The sequence below is a fragment of the Quercus lobata genome, chromosome 3 (genome assembly GCF_001633185.2).
Source record: "Quercus lobata isolate SW786 chromosome 3, ValleyOak3.0 Primary Assembly, whole genome shotgun sequence".
NCBI classification, from domain to species: Eukaryota; Viridiplantae; Streptophyta; class Magnoliopsida; order Fagales; family Fagaceae; genus Quercus; species Quercus lobata.
In genome coordinates, this window is record NC_044906.1 from 39,408,347 (window position 1) to 39,432,444 (window position 24,098).

At 36.8% G+C, this 24,098-nt stretch overlaps 2 protein-coding genes across 2 annotated transcripts; both read right to left on the bottom strand.

Moving 5' to 3' along the window:
• On the bottom strand, window positions 1–1,627 carry LOC115980870. The gene is made up of 2 exons (XM_031103077.1): window positions 1,382–1,627; window positions 1–1,077 (listed from the first exon to the last, which is right to left on the bottom strand). Exons 1-2 carry the CDS (start codon window positions 1,625–1,627, stop codon window positions 1–3), a joined length of 1,323 nt encoding a protein of 440 aa, XP_030958937.1.
• A 10,921-nt stretch (window positions 1,628–12,548) lies between these two features.
• On the bottom strand, window positions 12,549–13,163 carry LOC115980871 (RING-H2 finger protein ATL57-like). Its single transcript, XM_031103078.1, has one exon. The coding sequence runs from the start codon at window positions 13,161–13,163 to the stop codon at window positions 12,549–12,551; it is 615 nt and encodes a 204-aa protein (XP_030958938.1).
• Window positions 13,164–24,098: the final 10,935 nt, after the last annotated feature.

The following is a 24,098-nucleotide window of genomic DNA, read 5'->3' on the forward strand; positions in this document are numbered from 1 at the left end:
CTAGTAGGTCGTCATGTACATTATATCCACGGAGTTCTCATTATCAACCAATACTCTCCTTGTGTTGAAACCTTCAATTTCTAGTACAATGATGAGTGGATCATCATGGGGTTGCTTAATCCCATTTGCATCTCGTTCAGAGAATGTGATATCGTCACTTTCTGGTCGTCGATACTTTGGGGATGGATGCTTGATGTGAACATTGTTAATTTGCCTATGGTGAGCCTTCTTCAAAGACTTGTATGATCCTCTTGATACAGGTCCTCCAGTTATCATTCGTATTTCCCCCACAGCCTGCTTTGGATGATCTTGACCATCATCCTTGGCATTATCATGAGACTTGTCGTTAGTCCTTGCCTGAGGATGGTGGTCCCTCTTGATGAACTTTTGGAGCTTTCCCCATTGAATCAATTCTTTTATTTGCTCTTTCAGATCATGATATTCGTTAGTGTAATGGCCATGATCCTTGTGGAAATGATAGAATTTCTTTAGGTCCTGCCTCCTGGAAGAGGTTTTCAACGACTTGGGCCATTTCAGGCCTAGTTCGTCCTTAATCTGCATTAAGATTTTATCCACGGGCATTACCAATAGGGTGAAGTTCATTTTCTTCTTTGGGGTGTCAGGAATACTTTTGTTGGCCTTATTCTCTGAATATAGGTCTTTACAATCCTTCTTCTTTCCTTGGGAATCACTAGACTCGTCCTTCTTCCGTTTTCTTGCTGGTCCCTTTACTATAAAGGCATCCTCTCCGTTCATGTACTTCTGAGTTTTGAACAGGAGATCTGTCGTAGAGGTTGGCGGGGTCTTTCCCAATGAAAAGATAAAATCGGGGTTGTTGAGTCCAGCCTGAAAGGTCGTCATTATCACTTGGTCATCAGCCTTGTCAATTTCCAGTACGGCCTTGTTGAAACATTTCACATACTCCCGTAGGCTTTCTCCTTCCAGCACAACCTTGTTGAAACGTTTCAAATACTCCCGTAGGCTTTCTCCTTCCTGTTGCCTTACTGTGAGCAAGTAGGAGGTTGGCCTTTTGTGACGTTGCCCCCTAATGAAATGGCGAACAAACGAGTTATTGAGCTGTTCGAAATTCACTATTGAGGATGCTGGCAGCTTACTAAACTATACCCTAGCAGCCTCCCTTAAGGTGGCAGGGAAAAACCTACAGATAACTTTGTCCGGGGTCTGTTGAAGGTTCAAAATGGTCCTGAAGGCCCCTATGTGGTCGAGAGGGTCCTTCGTGTCGTCATAGAACTCCAGTTGCGGCAAACGAAATTTCGAAGGTAGAGGGAGCATTCCAAAACGCTGGCTGTGAAAGGTGAATCTGTTCGTTTGAGCATGCCATCAAGGTTCATCGTCGTCTTCCTTTTATAGCATTCTTTACTTCATCAAGTTCCCTTCTTAAGTTCTTCATCATGTGATCATTGTCTTGCATGGACTGCCCTGTGTATTCAATTGCATCTTTTCCCTTACTGTTTTCAGGGCTACTAGCCTCCTCGTTATGTCTGCTACAGCTACGTCGGTGATACGATGCATTGCTGCCTTCAGGACGGGCTCGACGCTTCAACTCTTCATTCTGCTTCATTAGCTCTTGTACATTTGCTGTTAGAGCTTGGATCTGTTGAGCCATCACCATAGGATCTATGGGTGGTGCCAGTGTGGAGTCCATCAAGTGATAGGAGCTTTATCAATAGGAGCATGATGATTTGAGAAAGGATCAACTCGTCGTTCCCCACAAACGGGGCCAAACTGATGAAGCCAAAACTTGACCTCGTCAGTCTGCTCCTCATCAATATCGATGGACGATCTCCGGTACCTACTGTTAAGAAAAGAAAGGCAAAGGAGGTTTTCACCGGCATAAGGCCAACTAAGAATACTCTGATGCTAAAGTCAGCTTATCAGTTCTCAAAAAAGTTTCTCACAATTGTCTCTCTAATTTTTCCTGTCCTTTTACCTGGGTTCCATTTCCCTTTTTATAGTTTGCTTTGATTTGGTGCAGTTATGTCTGTTAATGCTACTCTAAGCATTTTTCTCCTAAGTGGAATGCGGCATTAATTGATAATGATGATTCCATTTAAGGTGTAACGGATGACCGTTGAGCCATTATTGCTCTTGTAACTATTCCGACACAATCACTACTTGTCAGTTGTCCTAATGGCTTTTATTTGTGCCTTCAATGAGTGCTGGCCTGGCTCATCTCAAAGGACGATGTACGATGACGGGATTTTACGTTTACTCTCGTCCCCGACTTCAGTATGGATAAGATCATCTTTTATGTAGACAATCTTATCTTGATGCTCGTCAATATCTAAAATCAGATCTGAAATTTTCTCAATAAAAACTCATTGTTTTTTACATATAAAATCATATCTGAAATTTTCTCAATAAAAATTCATCCTTTTTCACATCTAAAATCATATATGAAATTTTCTCAAAATTTTTTTTTTTCATTTTTCATATCTAAAATCAAATAGGAGATTTTCTCATTAAAAAATCATCATTTTCCATATCTAAAATCAGACCTGGAATTTTCTCTCCAAAACTCATAGATTTTCGCATTAGAATCTAGATCTCCACTTTGTCATCAAAACACCATATCCTTGGGATTTTTTTTTCCACATAATTAACATCATATCTACATATTTTTGCTCAAAATATTGTTTTTCGCATTAAACATCAAATTTGATTCTTTACATCGAGTAAAATTTAGATATGGAGTCTTTGAATAACATTTAGACATAGATCTATTAAAGGTAACATAACATGTTGCATATCCTTGGTCATGGGTACTTAAATGGTCATTTAGAGTTTAGAAGACTAGGCTTTGTCTAGGCAGGATGAGTGCCTAACACTTTCTTATCCTGTAACCTAGCCCCCGAGTCTAGATCTTAGGTTCATAGAGTAGTTTTTATTGTTGGTAGATTGTAACTAAGACAAAGAGCTTTGTAATTCTTTACTTAGATTGTAATTAGGACCAAAGCCATGTATAGTTTCTTTCTATCAATTGTCAATGTTCAAATAAATAAGAATTCAATGTTATTCATGTACTATGTATTTTTTAGGTTTTTTTTTTTTTTTTTTTTTTTTTTTTTTTTTTTTTTTTTGTGTGTGTGTGTAATACATAAAAAAATAAATGGCAACTTCACGATAATCAAAATCTCAAACGAGAGGTGCCGATACTTTCTCTATTATTGAGGACGTGGTCTCTCACAACCCCATACCCCACGCACGCAAACACATCTCAATCTTTCTACCTATAGTCTCCCCTCATAGTCTTCAACTTAACAAAAATTCAGAATTCTCTTATGCAACTTCCAATCATCATCAATAAAATGACATGTGAGGGATATATAATTCAGATTTTGAATACTAGTTCATGTGTCCATAGTAAGGCATACCCTACGACCCTTCAAGGCCTCCCTTAGTTTCTCTCTCTCAACACCATAAATGCCGATCACATCTCTAGCCACAGTTTGACGAGATGGGATATCCCTCATATGAAACTTAGGTTGTAAGGTTGTTAAAAATATTTGAAACCCATACCCTTCAACAAACCTAAAAGTAAACTCATCTATTATAATCATTTCAGGAAGTGCCTTTCTAGAAGCCTCAATAGTAAAGGTTGTTGGTATAAGCTGAAACACTTCCTCCACATCTATTTTGGGTTCAAACGCTAAGGTTTGTGTTCCTTTAAGTGCATCTCTATTAGGGTTTTTAACACAATTTGGCATATGATTCAATAAATTAGTAGTACTATGCCCCTTACTATTAGCAAGATAAGTTTTTTGGCAATAATTGCAAACAGCCTTAAACTGACCCTTACTAATCTATATTTTTTCAAAATGATCCCAAACAGTAGATTTTTCCTATTATTACCACAATTAGCAGCTTTCTTACTCACCTTGCCTTTACCTTTAGGTGGAAGTGGAGGAACCTCAACATTCATTGAAGTGGCAATAGGTTCAACTTGGGCAGCAAGTTCAGCTTAGGTAGCAGGTGTTGCTTGGGAAGGGGGTAGATCATTAGAGGGTTCCATAACCTAAAGACATCAAATTTAAGCATCAGCAAACTACTAGAACAATGATACTACTAACGAAGTAACAAGAACAAACACACACACACACAAATGACACAACAACAACCACAATAGGTCAAAGTAGCAACAAAAACAACGACAAAATTAACCAAACAAAAAAAAAAAAAAACAACAACAACAACAACAAGTTAAAAGAGAAACAACAGAAGAGAAATGATACATTTGAGAACCCTTAGCTGTTAGGGATTTGACATTAAAGAGGAAGAAAAAAGAGTAGCCTACTTGAAAAACTTTCAACTCTTGTATAAAATTAGGGTTTCAATTTTTTAAGTTAGGAAAACAAAATAAATCAAACAAATGAGCAATAAAATAAAATTAGATAAAAATAAAATAAAAATGTGTTAGGATTTCATCTTTTTAAATTAGGGGTTCATCTTTGAAAAGTGATAATTCAAATCTTTGACCCAACAAATCAAATAAAAAAAAATTAGGGTTTCATCTTTGAATCCAATCTCTTTTCAGTTTTGGTCTCCTAATGTGTTGCTCAAGAAAAGAGCTATATAGAAAAAGTATAGAGAGAGTGACTACATTGACTAGTCATTATAATTTACAACTATAATCCTGTTCAATGAAATACACAGGTGTAGACACCATATTTTGTACCTGTTAATGAATTTTGGTCCCTGGCCCCAATGATGAGCTTGACATATATCAACCAAGGTTAATTAAAGAGTTCACAATAGTTTAGAAGTAATTACAACTCAAAAGTGCTCAAATCGCTTTGAAATCGATACTGAAAAATAACCTTTGCTCACTATTTCGACCATAACTTTTAATCCACCAAGAGTGTTTGAGTGAAGTTTATTACATTGGAAATTAAACATTCTGGGCTTCAATTTGAATAAAAAATTTTCCTGATTTGGACTTATATTGAGTAGGTTATGACCATTTGAATTTGGGCCAACTGAGCAGTCCAATTTTCTGAGTTTTAAAACTTCATTTTAAGGGCCCAAAACATCATCCTTTGATATGAGCTGGTCCCTAGACCATTGGAAACATACAAAGACCATTGAAAATCCCCCAAAACCCTAATTTTAACTTGTAAATACTCATCTTATGTTTCCAATCAAAACCCTAGCTAGAAAGAGTTATTTTTTGGCCTCCATCTTCTCTAAAACCCTAATCCTCTTTTCCAAAACTCCCACGCAGCACCTAAGCACGTTTTTTTACAAATAAAAAACCTCTCTTTAGTTAGTTCTAAGGTAGAAACTAATGTTCTAATTTGATTTCTCAAAAGCTTTTTCAATTAAACTTTGTTCTTGAGTTGTGATTCCTAAAAACTGTTGTGTTCTTTAATTCCCTTATTCTGTCAATCTAATCTTTGTGTTGGAGGCACTAAGAGGTTGGTTAAAAAAAATCCCAAACTCATAATCTTAAGCAAGGTGAATGTTCTTTCCATGAACCCTTTCTTTCATTTAATAGGATTCACATGAGTTTCTTAATATAGTTTCTCTAATTGTTTTATTTGATTTGTTTGTTGATTTTCATTCTTTTAATATGTGTTAATATGATTTTAGATTTTTTATAATCTGTTTTAGGTTGTTCTTCTTTTATTATTTTAGTTTCATGTAAAGTTTAACATGTTTATTTATTTGATGTAGTTTACTATACTTATTGATTTTTTTTTTATTTTTTTTTTTTTTTATGTTGATGCTTTGTGTTATTTGTTTTATGTTAGTTTAGTTTTTAGGGTTTCTAACATGCTTGTTTGATTTCTTTGTTTATATCTTTGAATGATTAAATCAATAAAAATGTGATTTTTCAGTTCTGTGTTAAAGGATGCATACGAATCATTGAGTATGCATGCACATGGTTTCAACTATGTGTACACATAGTTGAGTATACATACACACCCCAAACCCAGATTAGGGAAAAACTTATTTTGATCATTTTCACTTTTTTTTTTTAATTATGTTTTAGGTTGATTATTTGTGTTTAATTATTTTCCATGTTTTTTTGAGTCTTTTTGCCATGCTTGGTTTATTTGATATCTTTTCCTTGTGTGTTTTATTTAATTGTCAACTTTCCATGTTTAATTTATTTTGTTTGATTGTATTTTATTTGTTTCCTTTTATATTGTGATGTGATTTTTAACATTTTCTGTGTGTTATTTTCATTTAAGTGTATGATATATGTTTAGGTTAAAGATTAGGGCTCTTTTAATAATTTCTTTGTCTAAATATGGCATAGCAACAAATAATGGAGGCTAGGCCACAAGTCGGGCAGTCTTGAGTGCCTAATACCTTCCCAATTTGTACATAAACTCTAGACGCATAATCTGGCATGGAGACCTATACATGTAATTAAGTGGCCCAAAATGTCCAATATGGTTCCTAGACGTAATCTAGGTGGCAACTCCATTTTTCACCCTTTGCACTGGTCCACTCCAAAGGCCGAGGCGTACTCCCTTGTGCCCACAACTAGATACTATATTTTGTAGTGGAATCAAGCACCTGCAACTCTATGGCCCAAAAAAATTTCACAAATATAAACTTTAAGTTTTAAATAATTTGAAAAAGATGATAGACCCATATCTCAAAATAGAGAAAAATGGAGAAAAAAAATGAAGAAAATATGCCTGAGACTGAAAAGTTAAGGCCAAGAGGCTGAGAAGACTTAACCCATGGTGGAAAGAAAGTAAGGCAAGGAAGCAGCAATGTTATGGCATGGTGATGAGGCGGCGACAGCAGCAACTAGGGTTTGGAGAGGAGTATGGAGAGTGTGGAGTAGAGAGAGGAGATTAGAGAGACTAGAAAGAATGGAGACTGAGGTTCTGAGACAATGAGATGAGGATTGTGACTAAGTCAAAAAATATGTGGTCATGTGGAAGTGGAACTGTGGAAGATGTCTGAAACTTTGTTTTGATTTGAAATTTAGCTGTTCTGATTTGATTTTGGATTTACTTGTACGTTTTATCAGTGTGTAAGTCTTAATAAGTCAGTACTTTAGTCTTATTGCTTCAGTCTCCACGTTTTCTCCTAGAAAGAAACCAAAAATAATAATTTAAAAGAAAAAATCTGAAACCATTGGTTGGTTCTAGTTATACGGGTTTTTAATCCTATTACCTGAACCAAATATTAGGTTTTTATTAGTAAAAGACCCCAATCCGACCGACCATGGGCTTCAGGTGCGCCCACTAGGCACCAAGTCAGTTGGATCCAGTCGGTTTGGTTGGGTCCTTGACTTCCTGGACAGCTATATTTATGAAGTTTCAAATTGAATCATCCACAAGTATGGTGAACAACTAGTAACTTTTGATTCTTCTATACCTTATTATTAGGGACAAACTCGGAGGGGCCAAGGGGGCCCGACCCCGATCCAAAAAAAATTATTTTTACTTATTATTTTTTTCATTTTTGTAGTTGACCCCCTTTTCTAAAACTTTAAACTCTCCTCTGTTAGGGTCATATTTTCTATGTATTAGCTTATCCTTTGAAAAATGCACTTTACTTGTAATTGGGTAGATCTAAGATGGGTTTAATGTATCAAGAAGTGTGTTTCTCAAGCATCACAAGTTCATTAAAGACATGGAGATTGAATCAAGAAACAAGTGAAGAAAAACTGAAATAGTGAACCCTGTACCTAGTCTTGACACTAGCATCTATCGATACTTAATGAGTAATTCTTGACATTAAGGTCGACATCTCTTGATCTATCAAGCTTCACAAATCTAGAATTCTTAAATCTAAATTTCAGCCTATAATGACTTTGATTGCTAGGGTTTCGTTCACTAAACCTCTAAACTATATAAAAACTTTATATTAAAGTAATCAAAGACACAGAGACTCAATTAGAGAACTCATACACTCTGTGAGAAGCTATTGCACTATTGCGCTCTTGTGTGCTTTAGGGTTTTGTAACCAAGTGCTTCCAGATCTTCAACGTGCTTTGAAGTGAAGAACTTTACATCCAACAATAATCAATCAGTTGTTGGGAAGTCAAACATGTATTGGGATCCCTGTAGATAGGAAGAAGTCTCTACAAGATTAAGTCCAATCAGGAATTGGAGTAAAGGTTCAACTGTAAGTTGGTATTTTGGAATAGTCCAGGGTAGTGGAAAGATTCTTTATACTTGTAAATGCTTGTTCTTGATTAGTAGATTCTTAAGAGTAGTGACTTGAAATTCACTCGGTGAGGTTTTTGCCTTGCAAGAGGTTTTTCAAAGATATTTTGGCATTCAATAGAAATTATGAAATCAAGAAATTAAGGGTTACATAAGCCAGGGACATGATAGTAATATTAATCCAGTACTAGTGGCTTATGAGAATATAGTGTGGTGGAAGGACATAGATATAAAATTGTAATTAATGGGACCTCATCTGTAATTCTCTAATCTTCAGGAGTCAATTTCAATGTGTTGATGGGAATTATTGCAATCTATAGAAGTTCAAATATTTTCTTGATATGGTTGAGAAAATTTAGAAATAATTTTGAAAGAGTTTCAAGCTAAGTCAATAACATTCAAAAAGTTGTTGATTGATCCTACAGTTGAAGATTAGGATCCCAAAGGATCCCACATCCAATCTCTCTCTCTTAATTTTAAAAAAAAAAAATAAGATTTTTAATTATCACATTAGGAGTTGGCCATCAGAACTAGACATAGCAAAACGGGTTAGAATTTCCTAACGTGACCCTAAAAATTCTCGACCTGAACCCAAATATTTTAACTCAAAGCAAAAACGGTTTGACCTGTGACTCGACCCAATTTTTTGTGAGTTAACCTAACCCAACCCGCAATCTGAACCATTTGTTTAAAACTTTTTTTTGGGTAAAAAAATAAAATTAAGACAATATTAGTTTAATTGTATGTTGTGAACTTTAAGGAAATATTTGAGACATTTACATAACTGCATGCAAATGATTTGAAAGATAAATGATTAAGGCATTTTGTAATGAGTAAAGATTTTTAGATATCAAATAACAAAGTACATGCCAAGATGATTTAGTTACAGTAGAGTTAAAAACATATATTTAAAATTATAGACATGTTTGAGAAACACTCATAAGTGTGAAAAGACTAAAACCAAAGTATCAATGAAATTAGCATAAATTATGAATGTTTAAGCCTAATTTTTAACAATTCATGTCTAAAATAAACGGATTTTCAAAATAAATTATGATATTTCCTAGAGTATGTGTTGCTTAACAATGACATGATATTCATAAAAAGGACCATGTACAAATAAGTAAACAATCAAACTTTAATGTATATTCTCAAATTGAAAGAGAGTGCTAACCACAATTGATAATAGATTATAAAATTAGTTTTCAAGATTATAAATTTCTTATATACTTTTATTCTTTGTCAAATTAGTTATCCAATAAGGCATTTGTAATTTTGTTTTTATGTTTTGGGATGTTGATATTGTGTAGAAATGAAACTTGTGTATTTGTTTTACTTATTCTTTGTACTATTTTGTTTTGGTTATTAATGTTGGAATAATTTTTATAATTTTAAAATTATTGAACAAGTATTAATTTGTTAATCTTAGCTCATTCTTGATATAAGTGGGAAATTCAAAATAATGCATTATACATCAAGTAATTTACTGCGTGACTTTCCAAATGGCAAACATATGTTGTTTTCTTTAAAAAATAAATAAATAAATAAATTATGTGAAAAATATAGGTCAACCTAACCTAGCTTGACCCGCAACTCAATTGACCCAATCTATTTTCTAACAGGCTTAAAATGACCTATTTTAACCCGCAACCAAATTGATCTAACCCGACCGTATGCCATGTCTAATTAGAACTACTAAGTGATACTAAAGTTATCTAAAAACCCAAAAAGAAATTGAGAATGACCTTCACAGTTTTGTTCTCCTCGAACTCACCGAGACAAATCGCGCAGCGATCTAGTACTTCGCATCCCCATGATAAGAGCAAGAATCATGGTGGGTCCATTTTTTGATTCTTGCTCTGAGAAGAGTTTCTTGGCAATCTGTATCTGCCAAGTCGGTAGTCTTGGCCTTCACTCATAGTCTCACAGTATCAGATGAAGACTCTTAGGCTCCGCTTGGGAGTTCATAAGGGAAGGGAATGAAATGGAATAGAATGATCATAAAAGAATGGAAAGGAATGGAATGGAATAGAATGTATTTTAGTAAGGGAAAGGAATGGAAAAGAATGGAATGGAATGGAATTAAGTAACCTTGATTGGATGTTTTAAAATAAAGGAATGGAAAGGAATGAAAATGAATGGAATGTAAGTAATCTTGTTTGGGAGTAACATGGAGGGAGTGGAATGAAATCATTTTATGACAATATTACTATTAGATCCCTATTTTAAAATAAAGAATTGAATATACAGGGGTATTTTGGGAGTTTTAGTAAAAAAATTATTAAATCTAATTCCATTCCCTCCCATTCCTCTCAATTTCGGGGGGAATGAAAATTTGAGGTTTTAAGGGAATAGAGAGGAATGAGTGTTCCCTCTTACCCATTCCATTCCCTCCTACTTAAACTCCCAAACAAGGAAATGGGCTTTCCATTCCCTCCATTAAAACTCCCAAACAAGGGAAGGGAAGAATATTCTAAAATGATTCTTTTCATTCCTTTCCATTCCATTCCCTCCTCCCAAGCGGAGCCTTACGAGCAAATTACGCAATTAAAAATTAAGAGAAGCTCAATCATGTAGCCAACAAAAGCGTAATTCAAATAGCTTTCAAATGGGCTGTTGTGGATAGGTGGCATTGATGGTGCAGCTGTTGATGACGTGGCATTCAAAAACGAGTTGATAATCACTGTATTGGGTTGATGAAGCAAAGGGAGTGATTCCATGGGGTAGGGTGCGTTATAGTCTATAGTGGGGAAAATTTGTTGTTTAGCCTTAATTGTTGAACTATGTAGCCAAATGGTCCCCTCTTCAAACTATGTAACAAAACACCATTATTTTGGAATTCAATATTACTGATGTCTAGTTCTAACTAAAACTCGATATTAGCAATGTTGAGTTCTATGTAAAAATTTTAAATAAGTTGAAGTGACAAAACATACATAGAATTTAATATCAATAATGTTGAGTTTCAAAACAGTGGTATTTTCTTACATAGTTTGAAAATGAGACTATTTAGCAAAATAGTTTAAAAAATAAAACTATTTAGCCATTTTTTCCCTGTAGTGGGCAATGGTTTCATTCATAGGTTTAAGTGTTTAACTAATAAAGAAGATTAGAAGAATGAAAATAATAGACGCACTTCCATTGGATGTTCAAATACAACCCTCTAATATACCTTGCTTTATTCTTAATGAAGCATGAAAGCTTAATCGCACAAGCTAGAGTGCCAATTGCACAAGAGAAAAAAGTGTTGGGTCTCAAATAATATTATCACTAATATTACCAAATTTAAATAGCAACTACACATAAGAATACAAAATATTTACATGGAAAAAAATTTTCCTTTAAGAGAAAAATCACGGGACAAATTTTGAATTAATTTCATTATTATCAAATCAATTATAATATCTTTTGTGTATGTCTCACGGTTAAAGAAAAATCTATTTTGTTTTTCTTTTCTCTCACATACACTCTCTTTGTATCTCACAGCTAAAAAAAAAAAAAACTCATATTTTTTTCTTTGCTCTCACACACACTCTTTTGTGTCTCACAGCTAAAGAAAAACCTTCTTGTTTTTCTTTACTTTCACACACACACTAATTATTTATCTAGAGGGCAGCAACACTTTACTCTCTCCTCTCTAACTTTCTTTTCTTCTTCTTTCTCTTATCCACATAGCTCTCCTTGGCTATCTTTTCAAAGGCGGTAACACTCTGCTCTCTCTTCTTTGGCTATTTCCCAAATAAAAATTTATCTTTTCTTTCTTGAATTAGGAATACGTTACTTCTTTAACAGGACTTAAACTTTTCTTCCATACCAAGGAATAGTATTTCCTTCCAAACCAAAGAAAATCAAATTAATTTTTTCTTTTTCAACTATAATACCTAATTGACTCTCCAAGTCACAATTGAAATTTGAAGCAATTTTTCAAAAAAAAAAATGTTTTTTTTTTGGGGGGGGAGGAAGCAGAAACATAATTGTGTTCTATTTGAGATGGAGAGCAAAACAATATATATATATATATATATATATATATATATATATATATATATATATACAAATATGATGGAAAAGTATGTTCTAATGGGTTTATAACACACACCCTCACCAACAATATTTATAAAAATTTACCCAAAAAAAAAAACACTAGAACATGGTGAATAACAAGTTACTTTTGATTCTTCTGCGTACAACTTGGTATCTTACATCGGTAGTGTAAAATTAAAGCACAAACTTGATGTGAAAATAGCGTAAAATAAAAAAAACGATTAGTAATGACTGTATACTGTCTATATACAGGTAATATAAGCGTAAGCTTACACTCATCAGAAACTCGACCTTCTTTAATTTGCAACATAACTCGAATTACTAAGCTCGAACAACTCCTGTTCCTCCTCACACTCCCTCGTGTATCTCTATACACACGTCATGACTCCGCGACGTCGATCTTCTTCTTTGATCATCCGATCGAGCACTCACACCCCCACGGCAAACCGGGCAGGTCACCTGCACCGAAAGCCACTTCTCGAGGCAGTTCGGATGAAACACGTGCTTACAGAACGGAATCGCCTTCACGTCCTCCTTCTCCTCGAACTCGCTCAGACAAATGGCGCAATCAACCTGGTACTTAGCGTCGTCTCCATGATAAGAGTAGACGGGCAGAGCAAGAATGATTGCGGGGTCGAGTCCATGATTTCTTTGAACCGACCGCTGAGGCTGAGAAGAAGAATTATTATTGTTATTATTTCTTGGCCATAGGTGTCGTCGGTGGTCTCGGCGCTGAGTCTGAGTGGTCTCAGAAAAATCGTCTGAGTCGTCGCTGGGCTTGAACCTGGTGCAAATGTACCTGATGAGAATCCCAATTATTATTATGAGGGCTATAAAAGCGAATTCTGCAAGTGGATTGTTGTTGTTGTTGTTGTTGTCGTGGCAGGTAGTGATAGGTTGTGGCAATGAGGGTGGAGCTGCCCATGATGAGGTCATGGCTTTGAAAAACGAGGTGATCATCATCGTTGTAGAGTAGTATTGGGTTGTTGAAGTGGAGTCGAAGGCTTTGTGTTTAGAGAGGGAGAGAGAGAGTAGTGTGGGTGAGTACTTTCGGAGTGACGCCTTTATTTATATAGCCTGGTTTGGATTCGATAAGGTGAGGTCAAAATCGAATAGGAGAAGGTGTCGTGGCAAGTAAGATAGGTTCTCTTTGGTGGGCCCAACACAGTCAATGAACCTAATTTCGGTAGTGGGCCAGTTTGAGGATTTAATTAGGCAATTTTATTTTATTTTTGGTAGAAAAATTATTACAATTGGATTTTGAAAACGTTACAACCTTGTTTTAGGATTTTTGTTTTGTTTTGTTTTTTTTTTTTTTTTTTTTTTTTTTTTTTTTAATTACAATTGGGTTTTGATAACATAATTGAACAATTTTTTAAACTTGGAGTAAAAAATTAAAAAAAAAAAAAAAAACCTGGACTCGACCAAAACCCTTTGTAAAGTGATTTTTTTTTTTCTACATATTATATTGAGAAGGAATAACACAGTATATTAGTTCTTAATAGTTTCATCATTTAATATTTATGGTGATGATATATTGTATTTAAAAAAAAAATTATGGTCAATGACATTTAGGTTTTTTTTTTTTTTTGGAAATGGTGAAATACGGATTGTGTAAATATGAATTTATATATATATTTTTTGAATTTTTTTATTTGTTATTGATGACACACGAAAATCAGTAGGCTAAAATGGTTCGAACTAAGATGGCTTTAAGACCTGAAAGGAAAGAAAAGATTGTTAAAGGTGACCGGTGTAACCCGGCCAAGGACCCTCCGATGGTTAAGTCAGTTTTCTCTCTAGAATACAAAGATGGAAAACTGTGAATAATAGAACTTACATTTGTTGAATGAGACTTGATCATTTTATAGGGAGTTAGAAGTGAGTCTACTTGTTCGGATCCACTATCATCATGGGAGATGTGTGGAGTTAATGGAGAAAATGGAGAGAATTTCGGAGAACCCTCCCCACATTCCAGAATGACAGATCGTGGTTTGATTGTGTAAAACTTGTAGAGAATTTCTCTGAAATTTACTACGTGTCATATGGTCGTCCATACCCTTGTGGTCTATGAACGATCATCCTTGGTTGTCCATAACCTTGTGAGGCATGGATGACCAACCTGATTTGGAAGATTGTAATATCTTATGGAGGGATCTTGTTCATGTTTGGGGTACTTCTATTGGGCTTCTTCTCTTGTCAAACCCTATGGACATGTGCTTGCCATGGACGACCATCATGGATGAGCTAAACTTGGTTTGGACCCTATCAGTTGCCCCTTTGTCCTTATGTCATCCATGCTACATGGCCTTTACACGTGGCGATTTTTTATTGGCCGGAAGATTGTCCAAGTGGTGTGTCAAGGTGTTCAAAATCTGATGCCTAAGATATTGACATATGGCTCAATCCTAGAGGCCCACTAGTCATGTCATTTCATTCTTCGAGAAAAGCTACCACGTGGCATGTTCTAGTTGGCTCGCGTCGCTTCAATGTCCATTTCTACCGCCTATAAATAGTCCAATACCCCTCTTACCCTCTCACTTTCTCATATTTTCCATTTCGACATCAGTCGTCCTCTACGCCTCGTCTAGAAGTTCCCTCTCGTCCTTAGTCCTCTCTATCTAGAATCAAGTATCCTCCTTCTCCCATCTATAGGTTTTCTTCTTTAGTATTCTTTACAAATGACTAAGATTATAGTGTCTTCGTCTAGTGATAGGGACAAGAGAGAAATAGATGAATATCACGATGAGAGTAATACTAGTGGTAGTGATAGTGAGAGTGATAGTAGTTGTAGCAGTAGTAGTGGGGGGGAAACCACAAACGAGCAATACTCGTCTAGAGTTCCTGGGGTTCCTTTAGAGGTATTCCAAGAGGAAATAAGGACAAGGGCCGCCTCTGGGTCGTTTGCTAATCCATCCACTAGTGCCCCCTCGTCCATTCCCTCCCCAAGTGATGAGGAGGACATTTCATACTGTTGTGCAGTAGGCGTTTCCTCTAAGACAATGAGAAGAAACTTCTCTTAGGGGTTGGTATCAGATTCCAGACGATCTCAACCCTCGTCTAGCCGTACCTGGTAAGTGGTGTTGTACTCCTAACTTAGGGGTTGGTAAATATGAGGCCTACCTACTAGGTGGTCTTAGGTTACCTCTTAATGCCTTTGCTAGGAAGATCCTCCATAGGCTAGAAATAGGTATAAACCAACTTAATCTCAACGCATGGAGGCTCATCATATCCATGCAGGTGTTGTGGAGGGAAGTTTTTTATGGGAACCATCCTCTTACTGTGGATGAGTTTGAACAGTCTATGGTTCACAACCTCTTCAAGGTATTGTAAACTCGTCCTTAATCTTTTAAAGATTTGAGTTTTACTTTGTTTTCTTACGTCGAAGTTCTTGATACAGGTCATGTCAAAGTTTATGGCGGTGTTCAATCAAGTCTAAGAGCTAGAGAAGACCAAGGTTAGGCTTGAGGATAAGATTTGTGATAGGGAGAAGGAATCTAGCCATCAAGCTGGAGAGAGGGCCAAGCTGGAGGACAAGGTTAAAGATCTAAAGAACCTTGTTGAAGAGCTGAAGGCAGACGCTGTCGAGAAGGATAACTGTCTAGACCACCTTCAAAAGAGAAACGACGAGCTCTGTTCTTCCCTAGGAGAGGCCAAGGCAGTATCTATTAGAGAGTTTAAGGCGTTCAACAAGTTCACTGACCTCTTGGACAAGAACTACACTACGGGTTTTGAGGAATTTCGTATGGACGCCATCAAATCCTTTCCTGGGGTGGATTTTAGCCCTATCAAACTCCACATTGCTGCTGAAAGCTCTTTACTCTAGACGAGCTTTGAGGATGATGCTTCCACGCCTCAGCCAGTGAAGAACGTCTCAAAGTCTGGGGACACTACCCTCAATGGTTTATCAAAGTAGAAATCTATTTTCATCTTTATTTGTTTTCTTTCTTTTTTCTTTCTTGGGGGTCCGTTGTTTTGGATCATTTAAATTTCCTAAAGTACATTTCCTCGTCCATGTTTACAGATGGGGTACTCATACAATTGCCTTTTTAGGCCTGTTACTTTAAAGGGTTCCTGGACAGTGGTCGTCTACCCTTAGTTTTAGTTATAAATGCATTTTCAACCATGTTTGAACGTTTGTTTTTGTAGCCAATTTCAATATCCAAGTATTTTCTCGTTCGTGGTTTGAACTATCATGGAATGACTAAGTATTTTCCTCATCCTTATTTTGAAATTTTTGGAATTTTTAATTAGCTATGCTTTTCCTTTCGTCCATAGTTTGGATTACTTTGTGGTATTTTGCATGCATGCCTTTCTTCGTCCTTTGTTATTGGACTAGTGTACTAGGAGGTGTATGTGATAATAGCTTACTTTTGCACATTTATATCATTATTAGAAAGCATTATGATATTTATTTTGAGTTAATTCATGCATTTTATAGTTGATTTTGGAATAATACTGAATAATCAATTTTGTGTTTAATTGAATTTTAATGGGTGAATTTGTCTTTTGTAGGATAATGAAATTAAATAAGTGGATTTGTGCAAAGAAAAAAGCTAATGGACTTTAATTTTACAAGGGCCATGATGAAGTCAAAGAAGGCCAACCCAATTAAATTCAAGTCCAATTGGAGCAAGGAATCAAAGGAAATTTGCACCTAATCCAAGTCCAATTCGGATTAAGATTCCAGCTTGCAAACCAGTTAGTATTTGGAGCATAACTTTCTGCTCAGATGTCCAATCGAGATGATTCAAGTTGGGCTGGAAAGCTATCTTAAAGGGCTACAACCTTTTATTTTACCAAAATTCCTAATTCTAAAGTTAAATGGGCCACAAACGTCGGTTATGTGAAGCCTAAAAAATTGGGATTTCCTCCAAACGGGAATTCAACTTGTAATAGGATTCCTTGACCTTTAAAACATTCAGAGGGGAGTTTCTGTAGAACATAATTTAGGTCTTCTTAAAGTTTTTTTTTACAGTTTTTAGAGTTTTATTTGTGTTATGACTTGCTAGAAGCCTTGCTAAGGCAAGGGGCGAAACCCAACTGTTTATTGGTATGTTCTTAACAATTATTTATTGGTTTTAATTTTTATGTTTTTGATTGTTTTACTCATCTAGAAAAGTGTTTAGTTCTATATAATCCTTTGATTTATCATAGACTCCAGGCATGTTAAATGCTTAGTATTCCCTGCGAACTAATTTACTAGTTTTGTTTTGTCTAAAATCAATCAATTGCATGAAACTACCTTAGACAATTAATTCTTGAGTTTTTATTGTTAAATCATCTGACTAAAATCATCCTTCGTATGAATTTTAGTTGATTTATAAAATAAATTTTGTTAAGACTACTAATAGATGTGTTGTGTGTGGATCCCTAAACCTTAGCGCCTTAATATATTATTATTTTCACTCAATTTAAATTACTTTCACTAAACTGTTAAAAATCTCTTCAATTAAACTTTATTATTTTAGTTTTATTCTCTTGTGGTTTGCTAATCAATTCTTTTTTCCCTGTGGATTCGACCTCAGATTTACCGAGTTATTACTTCGCAACAATCCTACACTTGGGAGCATTATTTAAATCGCAACAGTATGTTCCTTCCCTTTGTACTTATATTGTTACCTTAAGGTTTTATGACAATTTGCCTTTTCTTCGTCTAAGGATGGCTCATGATGATACATTTCTGCATCCAGAGATTTTAGACGTCTTTAACTTTCTATGGACGTTAATTTCACAAAATCATCAACACTTAAGTTAGAAAATTCAAATTGCTTTATATACAATAGAGAACTTTGTACATAACATCGTCCATAGACAATAGGGAGTTTTGCACATAATATTGTCCATAGACAATAGAGAACTTAGTACATAACATCGTCCATAGACATCATTCATGCTAGTAACTAGTTCTTTTTTAGGGAAGTCAAATTGCTTTATATACAAAACGACTTTGTTCATGACATCATCCATAAACATAGCAAATGCTAGTAGCTAGTGCTTTATAGGGAATTCAAATGCTAGAAAATATAAAATATTGCTAGAAAACATAAGTGCTAAAAGATAACATAAACAAACTACTCATGATCACTATTAATCTTTAGTTTTGTCCATGCTGACCTTCCTGACGAGTCCTCTTTACTAGTAGTACTTCCTTAAGTGCTTCACATTCCACAAGTGCTCCAGCCTTCGACCATCCAAGGCTTCTAGGTTCCAACTTTCCATGAGTGAGGTCCTTAGTAGTCAGGGACACCCTTTTCAGGACGAGATCCCCGAAGTTAAACTGCCTTGGTTTTACCAACGCATCATGGTTCTTAGTCATCAGGTTCTTGTAACGCGCCACCCTTTATTCTGCGTCCATCCTTACCTCGTCAATGAGATTGAGGCTTAGACGGAGTTGTTTCTCATTTTCCTCCTCCTTATAATGGGCCACCCTGTAGCTAGTCAAACCAACCTCTGCGGGTACCACTGTATCACTTCCATATGCGAGCTTAAAAAGAGTCTCTCTAGTAAGAGTCCTTACTATCGTCCTATATGCCCAAAGGACACTAGGTAATTCATCTGGTCATATCCCTTTTGCCCCCTCAAACCAAGTCTTGATGATTTTCAGCAAGGATCAGTTTGCAACTTCTGCTTGTCCATTAGCATATGGGTGGGAAGGTGATATTCTTGATTCCTAACTGCTCGTAGAACTCTCTGAAGGGTGCGTTGTCAAACTGGCGTCCGTTGTCTGAGATGAGCACCCTAGGGATTCCAAAACAGTAGATAATGTTCTTCCAAACAAAGCTTCTGATGTTCTACTTGGTGATTTTTGCCAAGGGCTCTGCTTCTACCCATTTGGTGAAATAATCAATCCCTACCACTAAGAACTTTATTTGCCTTGTCCTCACGGGAAAGGGACTAAGGATGTCAAGTCCCCACTGGGCAAAGGGCCAAGGGGCCACCATTGAAGTGAATTACTTTAATGGTAGCCTTGGTATGTTGTTGTAGCGTTGACACTTGTCACACGCTTTAACATAAGCTTTGGTATCTACTTGCATAGACGGATAGTAGTATCCTACACAAACCATCTTATGGACGAGGGACTTAGCCTCTAAATGGTTTCCATATGCTCCTTCATGGACGTCTCTTAGGACGTAGTGTGACTTGTCTGTAGTCAAACACTTCAGATAGAACTGAGAGAAACCTCTCTTATATAACACCGTGTCCATGAGGAAAAACTTTGCTGCTCTTACTCTCAGCTTTCTTGCTTCTTCTCTATCTTCAAGGAGAATTCCATATTTAAGATAAGACATGATGGGAGTGGTCCAGTTGGCTACTCCGTCTATCTAATTCACTTCTGGAACATCTATACTTGGGATGTACCGGAATTTAATTTGATCATCCACTATCTCGTCTGAAGATGCCATCTTGGCTAAGACGTCGGCTTTCGCATTTTCCTCCCTTAGTATCTGTAGAAACTGGGCTGTTATTCAGCCTTCAATGCACTGTTTAACTTTGCCCAAGTACTTCTTCATTCATTCTTCCTCGGCTTCACATGTTCCATTCACTTGGCCTATCACCAATTGTGAGTCTCCCTAGACGAGGACTGATTCTACTCCAAGTGATTTGGCTATCTCCATACCCTAGAGTAGGGCTTCATACTCTGCTTCATTGTTGGTCGTCTGGAATTGTAGACAGACGGCATACTCTAAACAATCCCCTTCTAGTGACTGTAGTACTATTCCAACTCCACCTACATGCTATGTGGACGAAGTATTTACATGGACGACCCACTCTTTATCCCCTGGTGTCCACTCTGCTGCTCACAGGTAGGAGTAAATTTGGTAATGAAGTCTGCAAAGGCTTGGGCTTTTATTGCTTCTCTTGGTCGATATCGCACATCTAGCGACTTCCAACTCATTCATAACCTTTTTTAGCGGGTGATCTGTTAGGACGTTGATAACATGAGCTTGGAAATAAGGTCTGAGCTTTCTTACTACTGTTACCAATGAAAAGGCTAACTTTTCCATTGGTAGATATCATCCTTCAGCTCCTCTTAAAGCTTTACTGGTGTAGTAGACGAGCTTTTGCACCTTTCCTTCTTTCTTGATTAAGGCCAAACTTACTGCATAAAGGGATACTGCTAGGTAAAGGTATAACTCTTCACCTGGTTTGGATGGGCTCAACAACGAAGTTGAGGTGAGATAAGTCTTCAAGTCTTCAAACGCTTGTTGACACTCGTCCGTCCATTCAAATGCTTTCCTTAACACTCTGAAAAATGGTAAACACTTGTTAATGACTTTTGAAATGAACCTATTAAAGATAGCTACTTGTCTAGTGAGGCTCTGAACGTCCTTGACATTTTTTAAGGGTTCCATGTTCAAAATTGCTTGGATTTTATCAGGATTTGCTTCAATTCTTCTCTACGAAACCATAAAACCAAGGAATTTCCTTGATGTAAATCCAAAAGCACATTTACTTGGATTCAACTTCATCTTATATCGTCTAAGTGTGTCGAAAGTTTCCTAGAGGTCGTCCAGATGTTGCATCTCCTTTGCACTTTTGACAAGCATATCATCCACGTACACTTCTACATTTCACCCAATTTGTGGACGAAACATGTGGTTAACTAGTCTTTGATAGGTAGCTCCTGCATTTTTTAGACCAAACGACATTACTTTGTAACAAAACAAATCTTGGTTTGTGATAAAGGATATTTTCTCTTGGTCTACCTCGTCCATCTTAATGGTTGTACTTTGAGAATGCATTCATGAAACTTAGCAATTTATGTCCAGCTATTGAGTCCACCATTTGGTCAATGTGTGGAAGAGGATAACTATCTTTGGGGCATGCCTTGTTTAAGTTTGTGAAGTCCACGCACATTCTCCATTTGCCATTAGCTTTTTGACCATTACTACATTAGCTAGCCAATCAAGGTTGTAGATTTCGCAGATAAACTCTGTGGTTACCAACTTTTGGACTTCTTCTTTAATGGCATTGTCTCGTTCTAGGGTAAACATTTTCTTTTTTTGACAAACGAGCTTGTGAGATAGGGATACATTCAGACGATGAGTAATCATGCTTCGATCAAACTCAGGCATGTTTTCATGACTCCAAGTAAAAACATTTTTGCTCTTCTTGAGGAATTGGACAAGATCCTTCTTTGTCTTCTCTTCCATGCTTGTCCCAATTCTAGTGAACGGGGTTGGACTCATCCAATGGTACATCTTCCAATACTTCGATTGGTTTTACCACTGTTCTTCTCTCTTCAGTGTTCATCGTTTATATCTGCTCATCCATTGCCAACATTGCTAAGTAACACTCTCTAGCAGCTAGTAGGTTTCCTTATACTTCCCCAATGCCACATACCTTGTTGGAAATTTGACAAACAAGTGGTAGGTGGACGTTGCGGCTCTTCAACTGTTTAAAGTTGGTCGTCCGATGATGGCATTATACGAGGACAAACAGTCCACAACAAGGAAGTTCACTTCCTTATTGATTTGCCGTGGGTAAAAGCCGACCACAATTGGCAAGGAGATAGTAACCACTGGTAGAACCTTAATTCCTCCGAATCCGATTAAAGGCACACTCATTGGACGAAGTAACTCCTTGTTAATTCTCATTTGCTGAAAGGCTAGATAATAAAGGATGTTTGTTGTACTCCCATTGTCTATTAACACCCTTCTAGTTGTATAATTTGCAATCACCAAAGTGATGACGATTGCATCATCATGAGGATGGTGTAGACTCGTCTTCTCGGACTGTCCTTGGTGGTTGTCCAGATAATTGAACATTTTGGACTACCTGCAAGAAGGTCTTCTTGGCTTTGGACGAGCTTCCAGTTGATGTGCCCCCTATAATGACCTTTATTTCTCTAAGAGGTTGATGCACTGGTTCTTCTGCTTTGCCCTTCATTGGCTGCCTTTCGTCTTTATGGTCTCATCCAAGGAAATTTTTCAACTTTCCCTGCTTAATGAGAACTTCAATTTGCTACTTCAAGTCGTAGCACTTGTCCATATCATGTCTATGGTCTCGGTGGAAACGATAGTACTTGCTTTTGTTCCGCTTGCTAGGCCTTTCATCTTCTCGAGCCATTTTAATGATGGGTCATCTTTCATCTGTATCGGTACTTGATCAAGTGGGGTATTCAGGGGAATGTAGTTGGAGTATCATCTTGAGGACGACCCTACCTTCTTGCCATCTTGATCCCTTTTCTCCCTTGTCTTGGCCTTCTTTGGACGAGGGCATTGCTTTGGATGGTGTACATAACCATTTTCCACTCATTCAACCTTCTTCTTTTTCTTAGCAATAATTGCACCTTCTACGTTCATGAAACTTTTGGCTGAATGTATCAACTCAACCATCGTCTGCGCCTCCCAGTCGTACAATTTATGGATGAACAAATCTGAATTGACTCCATTGTAGAAGGCTACTAAGAGAATTTTGTCATTCATCCCGTCCACCAACAAGGCTTTCTTGTTAAAACGGCTAATGAAAGTATGCAGACTCTCATTTTCTCCTTGTTCTATGTTCAGCAAACTAGACGAGGAACGCTTATGCCTTTGGCCCCCAACAAAGTTGTTGACAAACAACTTGCTTATCTCCTGAAACGAAGTTATAGTGTTTGGTGGTAGCTTACCAAACCATACTCTGGCTAGGCCTTTCAACATGGTTGGAAAGGCTCTGCACATGATTTCGTCTGGAACACCTTGGAGGTGCATGGTTGTCTTGAACATGGCAATGTGATCGCAAGGGTCCCGCGTTCCATCATATGAGTCCAAGGTAGGCATTTTGGATTTGGAGGGTAGGGGTGATTGGTGATGGACGCATTGAAAGGAGAGTCAATCCTGTGGACAAGGTCATCCATGTGACTTGCCCTTCTCATGGATTCCTTCATCTCCTCCATGGCTCTTTTCATTTGATCCATCTTTCTCTCCAAGTGGGGTACTCTATGAGTGACAGCACCTCTAGAATGATCTCCTTCCTCTACGTTGTTTTCAGCCCTTTCATTCTCTAAATTTTACCTGTGCTCCTCACCACAGCACTGTCGACGGTGTCTGTTAACTTCTCTAGTTAACTCTTGGTTTTATTGTGTCAAGTTTGCCATTGTAGTAGCCATGGACTACAACTGTTGCTTGACGGTTAGTGGTGGTGTTGGTGCACAGTTTAGGTGACTAAAGGTGTTTCCACTATCCTGGTGCTCTAGACTAGTGGCCATTGACCTAGTCCGAACTATGCAGCCTTTTTGTCTTGGAAAGCTAGGTGCTTTTCACTTGGGATGATGCATGAAAATCAGTAGGCTAGAATGCTTCGAACTACGGTGATGGCTTTAGGACCTGAAAGGAAAGAAAAGATTGTCAAGGGTGACCGGTGTAACTCGACCAAGGAAGGACCTTCCGACGGTTAAGTCAGTTTTTCTCTAAAACACAAAGATAAGAAACTGTGAATAATAGAACTTACCTTTGTTGAATAAGACTTGATCCTTTTATAGAGAGTTAAAAGTGGGTCTACTTGTTCGGATCCACTATCATCATGGGAGATGTGTGGAGTTAATGGAGAAAATGGAGAGAATTTTGGGGAACTCTCCCCACGTTTTGGAATGATAGATCATGGTTTGATTGTGTAAAGTTTGTAGAAAATTCCTTTGAAATTTACTAAGTGTTGTATGGTCATCCATACCCTTTTGGTCTATGGACAATCATCCTTGGTTGTCCATAACTTTGTAAGGCATGGACGACCAACCTGATTTAGACGATTGTAATATCTTATGGAGGGATCTTGTACATGTATAGGGTACTTATATTGGGCTTCTTCTCTTGTCAAACCCTATAGATGTTGATAGGCCAAAAACGAATTGACCCCTTGTGATAAATTAACCAATTAATTTAGCCAGGTGAATTAATTAAGTTAATTAACATG